We start from the raw sequence: 14,968 nt of genomic DNA, 5'->3' as shown, positions 1-14,968 counted from the left end.
ATGAGTAATCCAATACAAAGGGGCTGTGTAAGATACAGTCACTGGGCTTGAGAAATGGACAAATGGTTGGGCTGGGAAGGCTTGTGCCCCGAGAATGTTTATAAAATAATGCCAAATGCTATGTAATTAGGAAGGGGGGCTAAAGACAATACAGAAAGTCTGAGATAAGGGAATTTCATTAAAAGCTGAGCTCGAGAAACCCTCAGGGAGACTAGTGTTGGGTCCTTTCAGAATAATGTGGAATCAATAGAGGAAGGGATAGAGGGATTGAGGAAGGAGGTTATTCACTTGTATTTACAGAAACTTTACATCATCTGGCTTCTCAGAAGAACCTGTATTGTCTTGATTATGACAGAAAGAAGCTTAAAATTTGGAGTAAGGGAGGAGAAGATGGAAGTCTTCAGGGAGTAACAATAGGAATGGAGAGGGGAGCCGCTATCCTTCGTCCCAGGCTTCTCAAGGGCCAAGTGTTACAGGCTTTCATCCAGAATTATTACCTCCTGTTTTACCACGGAGCAAATGAGGCTCAGAGAAGTTAGTTTTGCTTTTTTCCTTCACCTAAATGCACACAACTTGAAAACTGCAAGGCCAAGCCACAAGTTGCCATCCGACTCCGATGCCGTCTCAGACTTGCTGACTCAGAATCTGCACTGAATCACAAGACCCCAAGTGGTTCCCACGTACATTTGTGTTTGAGACATTCTGGTCTAAGAAATGAATTTAAGCAAGCCTGCAGTTCCAACTGAGAAGCAATCGTGGAGAGAGGAATGCATAATAGATCAAAAAGCTTTATTAACAAACACAACTAACATAAAAATGGTAGTGACCATTTTTATTTGCATCCGTGCTTTGCCAAGAATAACTAAATACGAATAAGAACTCGGTGAGGTCTCTTAAGAGAGTTGAAATGTCAAACCCGTAGACTGCGACTCTAAATTTACATTTTTAACCAGGGCAAATAAATCACCACATTTCAAGTGATGAAATGAATTTAGGGACCGTCAGGAGATTCGTTCATTCCTTCATTTAACACCTACGTATGGAGGAGCTGGTGAGTTTTGAATAACTCAGCATTACTATAAATACACAGAAATTATTCCACATGGATTTTTCATATTCCAACTTTCTATTTTCCTTCTTTATTTCTATCAGGATGGAAAACAGATCATCTTCAATCACAGTCACCACGTTCAAGGAAATTTCTTTGCTCAGTCCAGGGAGCCCTGGTGTCACAAGCAAAGGCGAAAGTGCTTCATGTCTCCAACACCCGAGCTCTTTGCCCTCGTCACTGATTCTTTGGCAGCACAGCACATTTGAGCCATCGTTCTTTCAGTCTTAATCCTAGGTGGTGATTAATTAGGGGCAAAATGGGCTCCCTGGGAATGAGCCCCCAAACTTTGATTTCTCTAACCATGGTTATGTTATTTAATTTCTTGTGGCCTCGTGCTCCACATGATTAAAAAGGTTCCTCGGTACCAAGCTTCTCCCACCCACTAGACTCTGGGCTAGACACTCGGCCCTACATTATCTCATTTAATCCCCCCGAGATCCCTAATGAGCAGGTATCATCATTCCCACACGGTTGTTCCAAGGATCAAATAATACTTGAGAGTGCTTTGCAAACTATCAATCTGGAGATTTACCAGTGCTAGTCATCACTCCCGGTAATAGCTGCTCCTGGATGTTGAGTCAACAAATACCCTTGAACCACATCTCAAAGCAACTTAAAGCAGCATCTTGAAGGCTCACTCCCTCTCCCTGCTACCAGCCAGCCTCGGCCTACAAGACTTTCTTCTAGAGGCATGGAGGCAGCATGATGGCCTTGGAGGACATCTCCCTCCAAGTCCTCAGGTGGGGTTTGTACAGGTACCCGAGGTCTCCTAGATCTTCCAGAGCTCTGGACAGCCAGGTCAACGATCAAAGGAGGGAGAAATAAACCTCCCTACCATGCCAGGATATTCAGCCTAACGCCTAAGTTCATTAAAAAAAAAAAAAAAAAATCCCGCCAGCCGGCTTGGCAACACAACACCGCTTCCTCCAGTTGCTTCTCACAACGTCTTCCTGGAGGTGGGTCCCTTCAGAGCGGAAATGACGTCAGCCGCTTCCGAGCCTGATATTTACCTGACCTGGGAGCGCTGCTCAGGAAGGACACGGAGACCTCTGAGCAAGAGCATGTGAGAAACGCTAGCAGCCCAGCCTGTGAGGAGCAGACCTTTAATAAGAAAGAGTCTGGCCCAGATTTTATTAGGGATCGGAGCCCTCAGCTTTTGCTCTGACCTGCCGCTCCAAGGAAATGCACATTGCAAATGTTAGTATGTGGCCACTGGACGGTGTTTTCCCCAGAAATGTGTTTCCCCTTCAGCTTTTGGAATTAAGACAATTTCCAGACAGCGACACCGAAGTCAGCGATTTCTGACGACCGATCAGATTAAAAACTATCTCACGGATTAAGTTTCATAGAATTCGTTTCATAGTCCTTTTATACACTCCTGTCGTGTGTTATAATTGCATCTGGACTTATCTTAGTTATTCATTTCTGCATTCCCAGCTTTTCACGATTCCCGTGTTGTTTTGGTAATAATAACCTAGTTTATACCGATGTGAATAAAAACCCTTATTTTCCTGATTCCCCCCTCCCCCGCCACTAGGATGTAAAGAAGATATAAGGGAGGAGGCGGATGACAACACAGCTGTTCTATGCATTCTGTCCCAGGGACACAGAAGGAGAACACTTAAGAACAAGTTCAGGGTCACTACAATGCAGGGGCTCTAAGCGTCTCAAGCCTTTCCCTTCTGCAAGCCCCTGAACTCCAGAGCCTTCCTCCTCTTCCAGCCCTAAGCAGGGAGACAGCTGCTTACAGAGCCCAGGCCAGCTCGCTCTGTCCCTCCTTCACCCGCCGAGGGCAGGCTACAACAAAACAGAAAGCTGACCAACAGAGCTTGTGACTGGGCCGGGCCGCCTGCCTGTCATGTCACCTATGTTCGTGTCATCTGCCTCTACGTGTCCGTGAACGCGACAGTCACGGCAGACACCTGGTTTTGGGCTTCTCCTTCCTAGGAAATTGCCACAAGGCCTCCGTCAACACCTGTGGGGTTGATTCCACCAGATCAAAACCAGGAGCGGGAAAGACTAGCTCATTCACCACGGACTGGACTTCAAAATGGTGCCTGTTCTTCAAGCCCTCTCTTTCAGTCTACTACTCGCTGCTTCCTAAAAGTCCATTTGACTACCTAGCTTGGTTTCGAGAGAAGGACAAATCAAAGTTTCCACCCAATTATAATTCCCCTGAAGGCTGTTCAGTTTCCCATGTCAGCCAGAAACACAAATCGACCCTATAACCACTGAGTAATTTATGACACTGTCAGGAAATCCACGATTGGATTACACCAATGAAGCCTTTACTGTAACAGTAAATGCCCAGATATAATAATACCTCACGCTCACGGAATGCTTACTATGTGCCAATCACCACGGTAGGCACTTTACAAGCATTTTCTTTTTTGATGAGAAATGCAAAATGTGTTTCCTCTGTCAGCTGAAAAGCTATCCTCACGGGTATGCAAAGACTTTAAGTATCATGCCTCGAAGTCCAAAGCATCAAGTGGGTAAGTTTTAAGTGGATTTTGTAAATGCAATTTTATCAGATTTTTCCAGAACACTTACGTCACCTATTGAGAATGAATAAAATCTTCAGCCACATTCAATTTCTCAGGCCACTCACGTCTTCTTTATTACTCATCCAGTATCAAAAAGAAGGACTTAATTCATGTCAATGACATGGAAAGAAGGAGAATTTTGAATATCTCAGCCTTAAAAAACCGGACTGTTCAGTTAATGTAATTTCTGCATATTCTACTAACTTTAACTCTGGACCCACCAAGATGAATCGCATTCTTTCACAACTTTTCAACCGAACTCAAGTACCATGCACAAACAGATACTCCTCACTTACACTCACTCAGCTTGTATATTTAAATAAAATTAAATTGCTATCTGTATATTAAGACACTCAGGGAAAAAATTCCCCTGAGGGAAATTAATGAGCCCATTTAAGCTGCAATTAACAGTTCATTTGTTTCCACGTGAGCATCCTCTTCTCTGTGGTGTTCCTGAGGGCACCGGGGTCCATCTCTGAGCCTGCCTCTTGATATGAGATCCGGCCCCTCAAGACAAGCCAGCCTACACTGGCGCAGCAGTAAAAAATAACGACATATGGATGTCTTTTTTTTTTCCTTAAGATTTTATTTATTTATTTGTCAGAGAGACAGAAAGAGAGTGAACACAAGCAGGGGAAGCGGCAGGCAAAGGGACAAGCAGACTCCCCGCCACGCAGGGAGCCCGATGCGGGACTCGATTCCAGGACCCTGGGATCCTGACCTGAGCTAAAGGCTGCCGCTTAACTGACTGAGTCACCCAGGCGTCCCAGTATGAGATATCTTAGAGCAGCTTTTTTGGTGGTCCTAGAGGCATCAGCCTACATCCATGATGGTGGCTTATATTCAGGCCAGTTGTGTTCCAAAGCACTGTAAAATCACCATATTTAGTCTCAACACCTCAAAAGGAGCCTCAGGGATGCCCAGAGCACTGAGAGGCAAGATTCATGTGCTAGCACTGGCAGCTGCAGCAGGAAGGAGTGGAAGACACAGGAACAGACTGGGCCACAGAGTGGCTGTGTCTAGACCTGGTGCAGGCACCTCGCTGGGTGCTCGGCGGCAATGCCTGTGACTGCTCTCAACCCGCAACTCCTCATCTCCAGAAGGGGGATAAGACAAGGGGAGCATCAAGGTTGCTTCTGGCTCTAAAACATTACTTAGCTGTATTAGCAGGCATTCGGAGGCTTGAACGGCACCCTTCTTTGAGTGACTCAAAGAGTCAGAAGAAATTAGCACACGTCATCCCCTGTGTGTCGCACTGCACCAGGAAAGCAGGAAAAGAATCACATTGATGCCTGGATCCAAGAGCCAAGTGGCGATGACACCCTCCTGTTTCTTCCCGGGCAGGATGCTGAATCCCCACCGCTGCATGTTTCTGTTGACAGTGTGGTGGGTTTTGAGCTATGATACTACTTCACCTTGTCACTTAAAAAAGAGACCATAAATTGTAAAGAAATGCGAATGTCTTTTCCCCCTCTATTTCTTCTGTGGACGCGGACAGGTTCATTTGACCTTACCTTGAGAAAATATGCATTTCATCAGCTTCTCTCTCAAAAACAAAGTCACTTCAGTGTTAACCACATAGAGAAGAGTAAAAATGTCCCCAACTCTTAGGTTGGCATTCAATGGCTTTCAAAATCTCCCCCAACATGATTCTTCCAACATTCTCTCTCCTGGCCCCTCAGTCGGCACCCCGGGCTCTAGCCAGCATTGTCTAGAATCTCTAAACCGTCTTGCAGATTCCTGCCAACGGGTCTCTGCTGGCCTCACTCCTGAGGAAGGCCTCTCTCTACTTTGATGCATAATCCACCGATCTGTCATGGCAGCTTAAAACCCACCACCCCAAAGCGAGGTTTCTTGTCTACTCAAGACCAGTCATCTCTTCCTCCTTCAAATCCCAAAACATACCTCTCTAACCCATCAATTCTGGACACGTCCATCGACAAGTGTTTATTCACCGTTCTGCCTCTGCCCTTTGCCAGGGGCTTTAGAAACAAAACGACAAAACACATTAAAGCAACAACATGGACCCTGATCTCACAAATAATACAAGCTATATTACAAAATAATTGGAAGGCGGTCTTCCTCCCAAGTCCATACCTTACCCATCACACCACCCCATTCTAGCCCCTGGTTTCCAAGAGACACTGTTTTGTTCTAACATATATTGCGGGCTTCCTCTGCTCTAGGCATGACAGTGAGGTTTATGTAAAATATTTTATTTTGTTCTCCCAAGTATCTATGCACGTAAGTACATCGTTAGCTCTGTTTTTTGAACAATAAGCAATGTACCCAAGAATTACATGTGTTTACACAGCCACATGACTGTATACTTATTTGTGTATTTTCCAGAACTCGTCAAACTTACTGTAAATGATTCCAATGATAAAGCATCAGGCAAAAAATACCTTCCTCTTTGCAGGTGAAGGAAGGGAGAGGAGATTCTTCAGGGAGAAGGATGTGGTCTTAAGCTTACTGTTAAAAACTTATCCTCAGAGATGTTTTCTTTTACTCTGTGTATCATAAATCCTTTCAGTACCAAATGAAGAAAATTCAAATACAGGTTTAACGTAACTTACAAATACTTGGAAACCATATTTTTATCGCAAGGGGACTTTAAACACACACTGCAGATTGAAAGAAACACAAGCAGAACTGCATTTTGAAGGGCCCAGTTAGAACTGGTGAGACCCCATATAACCAAAACATTTTACAAGACATATGTCTGACTCACCCACATAGCACACTGGTCTGTGGCAAAACGTCACAAGATATAGCTATATTTTAGATTAATTATTATAATTAATTTAGATTAATTATTGTGAACTGGTTTGAATTACTATATAAGGTTTCACAAGGGATGTCATGTGAGATAACAATAAAAAAGAATGACTAATCCCGGGGGATTTACAGACATCTGGCAAATTCGATACTGTTTTCTAATAGGCTTGGAATGGTGGCGCAACGGTCCTTTTCTGGGAAGCCCTTCTCCAGCGCTTGGGTGTGGGGTTGGTGCCCCAGCTTTGGGCATGCTGGGCCTCCCTACACCACCAACAAACATTTACATGATTGGAATTCTCTACTAGACTACAAGTCCCATGAAGAAGGAGACTATGCCTATTCATTTATTAAGCATCTATGAGCTTACTATTTGGTGGCCTGTTAAAAAAACCTACATGCCAGCTATCGCTGGCCGGAGGATAAATGAAACAATGGGTACGGTGGGTCCACCAAGTGTCCCTCACACGGTAGCATGAAACCCGTGTGAACACCACTCGTTGAGACTCAGTTTATCAAAATTCACACCATTCAAGCCAACAAAGTGCAATATAGATCACAATACTGGTTTGCGTCCAGGTGAATGAAATAAAATATCCTGTAGTAACTGGTTCTGCTCTTATTTAGAAATTCTCTTACAGAATGTTTCTACCTACAGAAGGATGAATACCTACACCATTATTATGGATTCAAGTTTTCATGCAGGGTTTGTAGTCGATCACCAGTCAAGCAGCTGACAAGAATTTGTAGAGAATTAATGATCTGCAAGCCCCGTGGTCAGTCTTAGGTGAGTGATGGGGTTGTATGAGCCAAAGGGCTCTGCCTAACCTTAGGCGATAAAATCCTTGATGGAGGGAGAGTATGTGCTCAGTTGACTAGACAATCAGGTATACACTGAAGTCAGTAATGGCTATGGGTAGAATTGTGCCCCATCTCCCAATTCACATGTTGAAGTCCTAACCCCCAGGACTTCGGAACGTGACCTTACTCGGGTACAGGGTCACTTAGTTATGATGAGGTCATACCAGAGTACAGTGGCTCCTTCCTCCAATATGACTGGTGTTCTTTATAAAGCAGGGAGATGCAAACACAAAGACAAGCACACGAGGAGAATGCCGAATGAAGAGACGAGAGAAGACAGCCACCTACAACCCAAGGAGAGAGGCCGGGAACGCAGACTCCAGGACTGTGAGATAGTAAGTATCTGTCCTTTATGTCACTTTGTGGTCCCTTGTTACGGCGGCCCTAGCAAATTAATACAGTGCTAAACACCAAATTCCTCTAAGGGATCAGGGTTTCTCAACCTGGGCACTATGGACATTTGGGGCCGCATAACTCCCTGTGGTGGGGGTCCAGCCTGCACAATGGAGGGTGTCCAAGCATCGCCAGCCTCTATCCACATCAGGGATACACCATGCAACACACACACACACACACACACACACACACACACACACCCCTTTTCACTGGAACCCGTACTATATCGGCTACTATTTTCAAAGAAGAAACAAGTTCTAGAAATTCTAAGGAAAGAGAAAAAAAATGTCTAGCCAAGTATCCACTAACAACTTTCCCAAATGCAAATAAAGCACACGACTTTCAAAATTATGGAACCTTACAATCGACAAATGAAACCCAAGAGCAAAATCCCTCTCCTTTACCTCCAGATGAAAAGGACGACGCAGGAAGGTGGAGCGTTCATTGGAGCCTTTATCAAATGATGACAAAAGTCCAGTGGGACGACCCATCGAAATGGGCATCACACAAATGAATGCCTGGAGCCAGCCTTGGGAGTCACCAATGCAAAACAATGGCTTGGACCTTCACCGTAAGCTAACTTGAAGTGGGGCTATGCCAAAGTTGAAGGGCAAGGAAAGGTCAACTCTTCTCGGTTTCTGTATTTTTATAGGTATAACTAGAGAAAAGAAGCAAGAGCCCCAACATTGTATGCTGGGATGGAAAAAAAATGGAATTACTGCATTGTAACTCCTTGAAAACTCTGTAATACATTCTACTAAATTCTCTTCTACATTCTATGGTTCACGAATCAAACTTTTAATCCAGGCTTGAGGATTGAGAACCTTCTTAAAATTCAATTAAAATGATACAAGCAGGTCCACATTATGACATGCTCCACTTAGAGACATGCATTTGGCAGGAAGACTTCTTTTTATCTTAAAACTGAGCGCAGGAAATGCTGGTTTAATTTTCTCTTTGCTTCAATATTTTATGAGTGCCTCCCAATGCCTAGTGTCTCACAGCACCAGATAGTGTCTGACACGGCACTATTTCAGATGACATGGAAGATTTTATTTGCATGAATCCTACGTGTTGGAATTTTTATGCCCTTTTTTTTCTTTTGTGTCCGGAAAGAGAGTTGTAATGTACAAAAGTATATTCCAATTCTTTACATAGGCACGTGTATACATACTGAGACCTAATACGGGTAAAAGTGACCCCCAAAGTTTAAGATTAGTGCGAGAAATAACTGTTCTTTTTTTTTAATATTTTATTTATTTATTTGACAGAGAGAGATCACAAGTAGGAAGAGAGGCAGGCAGAGAGAGAAGGAAGCAGGCTCCCCGCTGAGCGGAGAGCCCGATGCGGAACTCGATCCCAGGACCCTGAGATCATGACCTGAGCCGAAGGCAGTGGCTTAACCCACTGAGCCACCCAGGTGCCCCTGTTCTTTTTTTTTTAAAGATTTTATTTATTTATTTGACAGAGAGAAATCACAAGTAGATGGAGAGGCAGGCAGAGAGAGAGAGAGAGGGAAGCAGGCTCCCTGCTGAGCAGAGAGCCCGATGCGGGACTCGATCCCAGGACCCTGAGATCATGACCTGAGCCGAAGGCAGAGGCTCAACCCACTGAGCCACCCAGGCACCCCGAAATAACTGTTCTTCATAATCACTGCAGAATTCCCATCTTCAAATAATGGACCTTTTTTTTTTAAGGAATTTCTTTTTTTTTAAAGTTTGTATTTTTGTTTCATTTTCAGACACAGAGAGACCAGGGCGGTGGGGGTTGGGGGGGGACACACACGAGCACAAGCAGCGGGAGCTGCAGGCAGAGGGAGAAGCAGGCTTCCCACTAGCAGGGAGTCTGATGCAGGGCTTGATCGCAGGACCCCAGGATCATGACCTAAGCCGAAGGCGGGTACTTAACCGACTGAGCCACCCAGGCACCTCCAAATAATGGACTTTTACTAACACAAGAGCAAACACATTTTCCAAAAGGAGACACCTGTGTCCTTACATAGCCAAATAAGTGTAGCACCTCTACCATCTTCTCAAGGAAAGTACCCTCACATTTCTCCATGCTTTATATTTCCACATCATCACAAATCTATTTCTGTACGAGATGCTAAAGCCACAGAAAAAGACACAGAGCACATTCAGTTGTTCAGACCAAACTAATAATTAACAAAAAATACCTTTCCTTGGTTTTGGTCCTTTCGATATGCTATTACTTTCCTCAAAAATTAATGTCCATGTTGTACTTGGCTTTTAAATAAACAAAAAGCACATATGTTCATAAATATGTGATAACTGAGATATCACAAGACGCCCCAAATGTCAATATATCCTTATGATCTTTCTATTCTAACTTAAGTGGCCTGTTTTAGGACAAACATGCAGTGCTAGCCTGTTTAAATGCTCATAAGCACATTTTGTGAAATGATGGTAAATAAATGCTCATAAGCATATTTTGTTGAGTGGCTGTAAATGTGCTTTGGTGTACTAGGTGCTGTTTATATGCTTCTATTTCTGTAATTAGAAGATAAAATACACTGTACTGTTAACTGTCAGGCCCTCTGGTGACCATATCGACAACCGCTAACCCACAGGCTTGATCAGACAAATGCGTAGGGCTCATAATTGAAGAGTTTCATTTTCATCACAAAAGCCTAGAGCATGATAGCATGTCCTCATAAATTTCTGTAAATCATTAGTAACTCCTTTATGATAGCCCACAAATAATGAGCAGAACTTGGCTACCAAGTTTAAATATCAAGGTTGCTGAATACTGAACATCAATCACTGTGGCGTTTTAATGATCGGTCACTAAAAGGCAGTGTTAATCCAGTCAAAGGAACATTTTGAGGGGTAAGGAAAGGACCGCCGTCCACCACGTTCACATTCTGGAAAACAAAAAACACCCACGTCCACTCATCTTAAACATTCTGCCGGCAACCGAAAAGGGGCGGAAATGATCATCTCGGTTTCTGAGACAGACTGCCATGTCAGTTTCCGAAGAATATCGGAGGCACAATTCCCACACGCGTTGCCTCTGCTCTCATCATGTGCAGAGGTGTGCTTTCGGCTAGGGCTGCGCACTACGCTAGAAGACCAGTCGGCGTCCGTCTCCCCTAGTCCCCAGCACCTATATCCTCGGGCTTAACTTCCTCTCCAAGTTCACAGATGGGTTTGCACCAACAGTCCTCGGATGCTTACAAGTGACAGATGCCGCCCAGGTGAGGCTTTTGTTCCCCAAGTGACATTCAGAAGCCGGATTCACTCAGCATCTCAAGAAAGAGCCCAACCACATCGCAGGCGTGGTCCCTTAATCCCAGCGTCACAGAATAAACTCTGAGCTCCCAGTAAACACAAGCACCCATTAGCGCGCTGAGGAAAAGTGATAGGAACCGTTTGAGAGAGGGGTCAATGTGCCCCGAGAGGTAACACTCTCACTCACGTGATTCATTCTTTTGTTTGCTCAACAACGCGGTGTGTGTTTTTCCTGAGAGGAAGGGCTTCGATATATATTTACTCAAAGCTCTTAATTTATACTTCCTTTCCTTTTAATTGGCGTCTTGTGATCTAAAATTAACCAGCGAGGGCAGTATCTCACTATTAGAGCAAACTCTCGGCTGAGTTTGCCGTAATTAGACCCACCATCGCCTGAAGTTCGACAGACATCTGGAGACCTGACTTCTTTCTTCCCTGGTGCATTCTATCCATATTTAGAGAGTGAGATTTTTAATCTGACATATAGTCATATTAATTATCATTCCCCGTGCTGGAGTTAGGTTAATAATTTCATGTTAAAAGTGAAGTTCAAAGAGCCTCACCTGTGTCGTTACCAAAGAAAAAGCCTACACGAAAAGGAATTCCTTGCCCAAACCCGAGATGCTCAGAGCACTCTAGCTCACCAATAAGCCGGAGAGCATTCACACAAGAAATACAAGGTCACATGTCCTCTAAAATCCCACATTTGCTATAGGCGTTCCTCCCTCTGTCCTTCTGTTTGTGCGAGTAACTGGATACGGGTACAATTCCGGGGAAATGAGCTTTCCTGAATGAGTGAAGAAAATAAATGCCCCCCAAATGCCCAAAGTCAAGATTTTTATCTGCTATCCCTTCTTTCCTTCTCCCCGCCCCCGCCCGCTCTCCCCCTCTCTCCCTCAGAGCCCCTGCAGGGACTGAAAATGACCCAGATTTTTGAAATTCGCCCTCACCCCGCCAACGCTAACATTCCAAGCAGCAGTCAACTTTTACAAGATACCCTGATTGTGCGACATTTGCAGGCTGCCAAACAAACGTGCTAAAACTAATCAGATAGCAAAGGTGAAGGGAAAACCTTCACCTGCCGTGCAGCTAGCAGTGAATACACGTTTTATTTCCATGACATTTGCTGGCACAAAGGGGCTGGCTTAAGGCGGATCGGACTAACCTTCAATTTGTCATAGCGCTCGCTCAAAGCTGCCACCTGATGATCTCGGTGCCGCCCAACCAGTTTACACAAGGCACAGATTAACTGGTCATCGGTCACACAGTACATATTCACCTTCTCATCCTCGTGCTCCAGGCACATCAGCCCCCGGATGTGTGAGTCCGGAATTGGCTCAATCAGACGATGGCCCGTAAAGGGCTTCTTGTTCGGGTGAGTGGCTTTCAGGCACTCATCACAGTAGGACACTTCACAAGTGACACAGGTCTTCACAGCGTCCTGGGCAGGATCCTGGTCACAGAACTGGCAGAGAACTTTCTCGGCGGAGGTCATGGTGTTGGCGTCGAATGCCCGCTCCCGGCGGGTCTCGCTGGGGGAGTTGGGCCCGCTCACGGAGGCTTTCTGGAACCTGTCGATGATGTTCTGCAGGGTGACGTTGCGCTTGAGTCCGTCTAGACCTCGCTGGCTGAGCGTGATGACATGTCGGCAGGTGGGGCACTGGAAGGCGGTGATGGACTCCACAGACTCGTTGGTGGCGCAGTGCGACACCAGGATGCGGTGGGCGCAGCTGAAGCAGAGGCTGTGTGCACAGGGCAGTAGGAGAGGGTCCTCAAAGAGCTCCAGACAAATAGGGCAAGTCAGCTCCGACTCCAGTGTTTCCATCTTCAGGCGAAGCTCTCCTGGGTCATCAGCAAAATCCAAGGAAGCTGATCAGCTATCTGGAAACAGAACGTAAGATTTGATTAGGCGCGAGGGGGTCAGCCATGGGGAGCTGTCAGCTTTGAATGCATCTCAGAATAATTCCAAACGCGGGTCATGGGAGGGTAAATGTGTGTACATTCCAAATAATTCTCTTTCTATTCGCTGGGGGAGTGAGGCGGGGAGAAACAAACACCCTAAGCCAGCGTACCAACTAACATTTTCTCAAAGTTCCTGTCACCAAAAGCAGCAAAAAGCAAAACAAAACAAAACAAAAACCTCTTTTTTTTTTTTTCGCAATTTGGTTTGTTGAAAGGTCTTACTACAGACTGGCAAGTTATTGAAACTGTAATTTCCATAATTTGTATCTAATCACAATAATCTCATTGTGTCACAGCCAAGTTTTACCTTGTGTGGAGAATTAAAATGTAGAAATGTTAATTAACGAACTAGAGTCTTTCATGACTTTGAATTGATGAACTTGCATGTGAATAAGTTTATGCTTCTGAAGGACTTTTTACTCTACGATACCATAGCAGGCTTCAGAGAAGCAGAAAGGCGCTTCTTGTGGAAATGGGCATGAAATGTGCATGAAATCCAACGCATGACTTCAGCGGAAATGATAATGCTTAAATAGGGGATGTCAGCTTCCAAAATATATTCTTGCGGAAAAACACTGACTTTCACGGAGATGACTGTGATCGAGGCAATGTTTTCTGGCATGCCTTCGTTACTCTCCTGAATAATTCTATTGTTTAATCCTGCAGTGGGATGTGGGTGGGCAGAGCGAAGCAGAGAAAAATATCTGCGGGCCTTTTCAGTGGCTGTGGTGAGCCTGGGTACCAATGACTAATAACGATTTAGTTAATTAGGACAAGGATTTTCGTGGCTTCGATATTCATTTGAGAAGTTATTAACCAGGCTCACGGCTGCAGTGTAGGCAGCAGGATAAATAAAGTAGTCACATTACTCTGGGGAGGCTTGAAAGGGCTGCTGAGGGACCCCGTGCAGCCCTCCTGGCCCAGAGAGTTCCATCAAAGGCTTGTCCCTATAGCCAGCGACAGGCCGGGCCGGCAGGAGGTCCAGCCTCACACCCAGAGCCCTGTTGGCCTGGGGCTCGAGCTCCGCCAGCTTTGAGCTCCCCACCAGGCTGCCTTCGGGTGGCCCAGCTGCACGCTCCCCAGGCCATGAAGACGGGCTGCTGCTTTTGTGAACCCTTGCCTGCCTTCCCTTCAAAAAGGGCAGGAGAAAAGAATCGCACACAAACCCCGCTTCATTAACGGGGAAGAGGCCTCGCGCTCATTAGCAGGCCTGGGAACCAAACCTCTTTGAACCTCCTCCCTCTCAAGACCATTAGCCGAGGTCCGCGGAACTGCGGGCATATTAGATGCAGCCCAGTGCCGCCTGTGGGAGAACAGTGCAGCTCACCCAGGGGAACGCCAGGCTCCAATCACTCTCCGGGGGTCAGGGGGGTTGGGGGGGTTCGTGGGCCTGCTTGATGGGAAGGCTTCACATCCACAGCTACCGTTCAGTGATTCCGACAATCAGCCTTTTTGTAGTCACACCGCCATTTATTTACCAAGCTCGCGATTTACGGAACGTGTTGCCCCTTTCTGAAATAGCATCCCTCAGAAATACCACGTGGGGCTTTGGTTAAGCTAACGCTCATCTTGCCATCAACCGAACGAACGGCAACTGATCATTAAAAGTGGCAAGTGCGTGCTGAGTTTGTTAAAAATTAAAGAGCTGCTGGCTTCATAGAAGCCTGGTATCTTAAAGAGATCTTCAGCCATTCGCGAATATTAACTACACGAGAGAGAAGAAACAGGCAGCTGAGATTTGAAATATGAAAGCTTGCTCACGTCTTCACAACCCGCAACGGCAACCGCCGGGCTGCTGTGGTATGAGACCTGCCATCCTCACTTGGTCCTCCCCACCCCTTCCATGACATGGCTTGCATGAAATTGAAAGGGTCTACCTATTAATCATTATTTTGGTTAATCGTGGAAAAACGGAATTTTCACTAAATTGAATTTCTTCTCTCTTCCCATCAGAAGGAAGGGAAGAGAAGAACTTTAAGGAAGAACTTAAATTAAAGGGAAGCCGTCGCCCTTTGGGTCTGCTTTGTTCTCAGGTGCACCAAGAACGCCTCCCAATAGATCCCCAC

At 45.4% G+C, this 14,968-nt stretch overlaps 1 protein-coding gene across 6 annotated transcripts in view; it reads right to left on the bottom strand.

The window, feature by feature from the left end:
- MID1 (midline 1) overlaps positions 1-14,968 on the bottom strand; it is a 341,028-nt gene that overhangs the window by 90,938 nt on the left and 235,122 nt on the right. For 5 of the 6 annotated variants that reach the window (XM_044236012.1, XM_044236011.1, XM_044236016.1 and 2 more), the window contains exon 2: positions 12,106-12,821. In XM_044236012.1, the coding sequence (XP_044091947.1) occupies positions 12,106-12,765 (660 nt within the window). In that variant the 5' untranslated portion in view covers positions 12,766-12,821. The remainder of the gene's footprint in view (positions 1-12,105; positions 12,822-14,968) is intronic. The other variant, XM_044236015.1, reaches the window with a different exon arrangement.

Source organism: Neovison vison, chromosome X (genome assembly GCF_020171115.1).
Source record: "Neovison vison isolate M4711 chromosome X, ASM_NN_V1, whole genome shotgun sequence".
Lineage (NCBI taxonomy): Eukaryota > Metazoa > Chordata > Mammalia > Carnivora > Mustelidae > Neogale > Neogale vison.
This window is presented reverse-complemented; position numbering and strand designations above follow the sequence as displayed.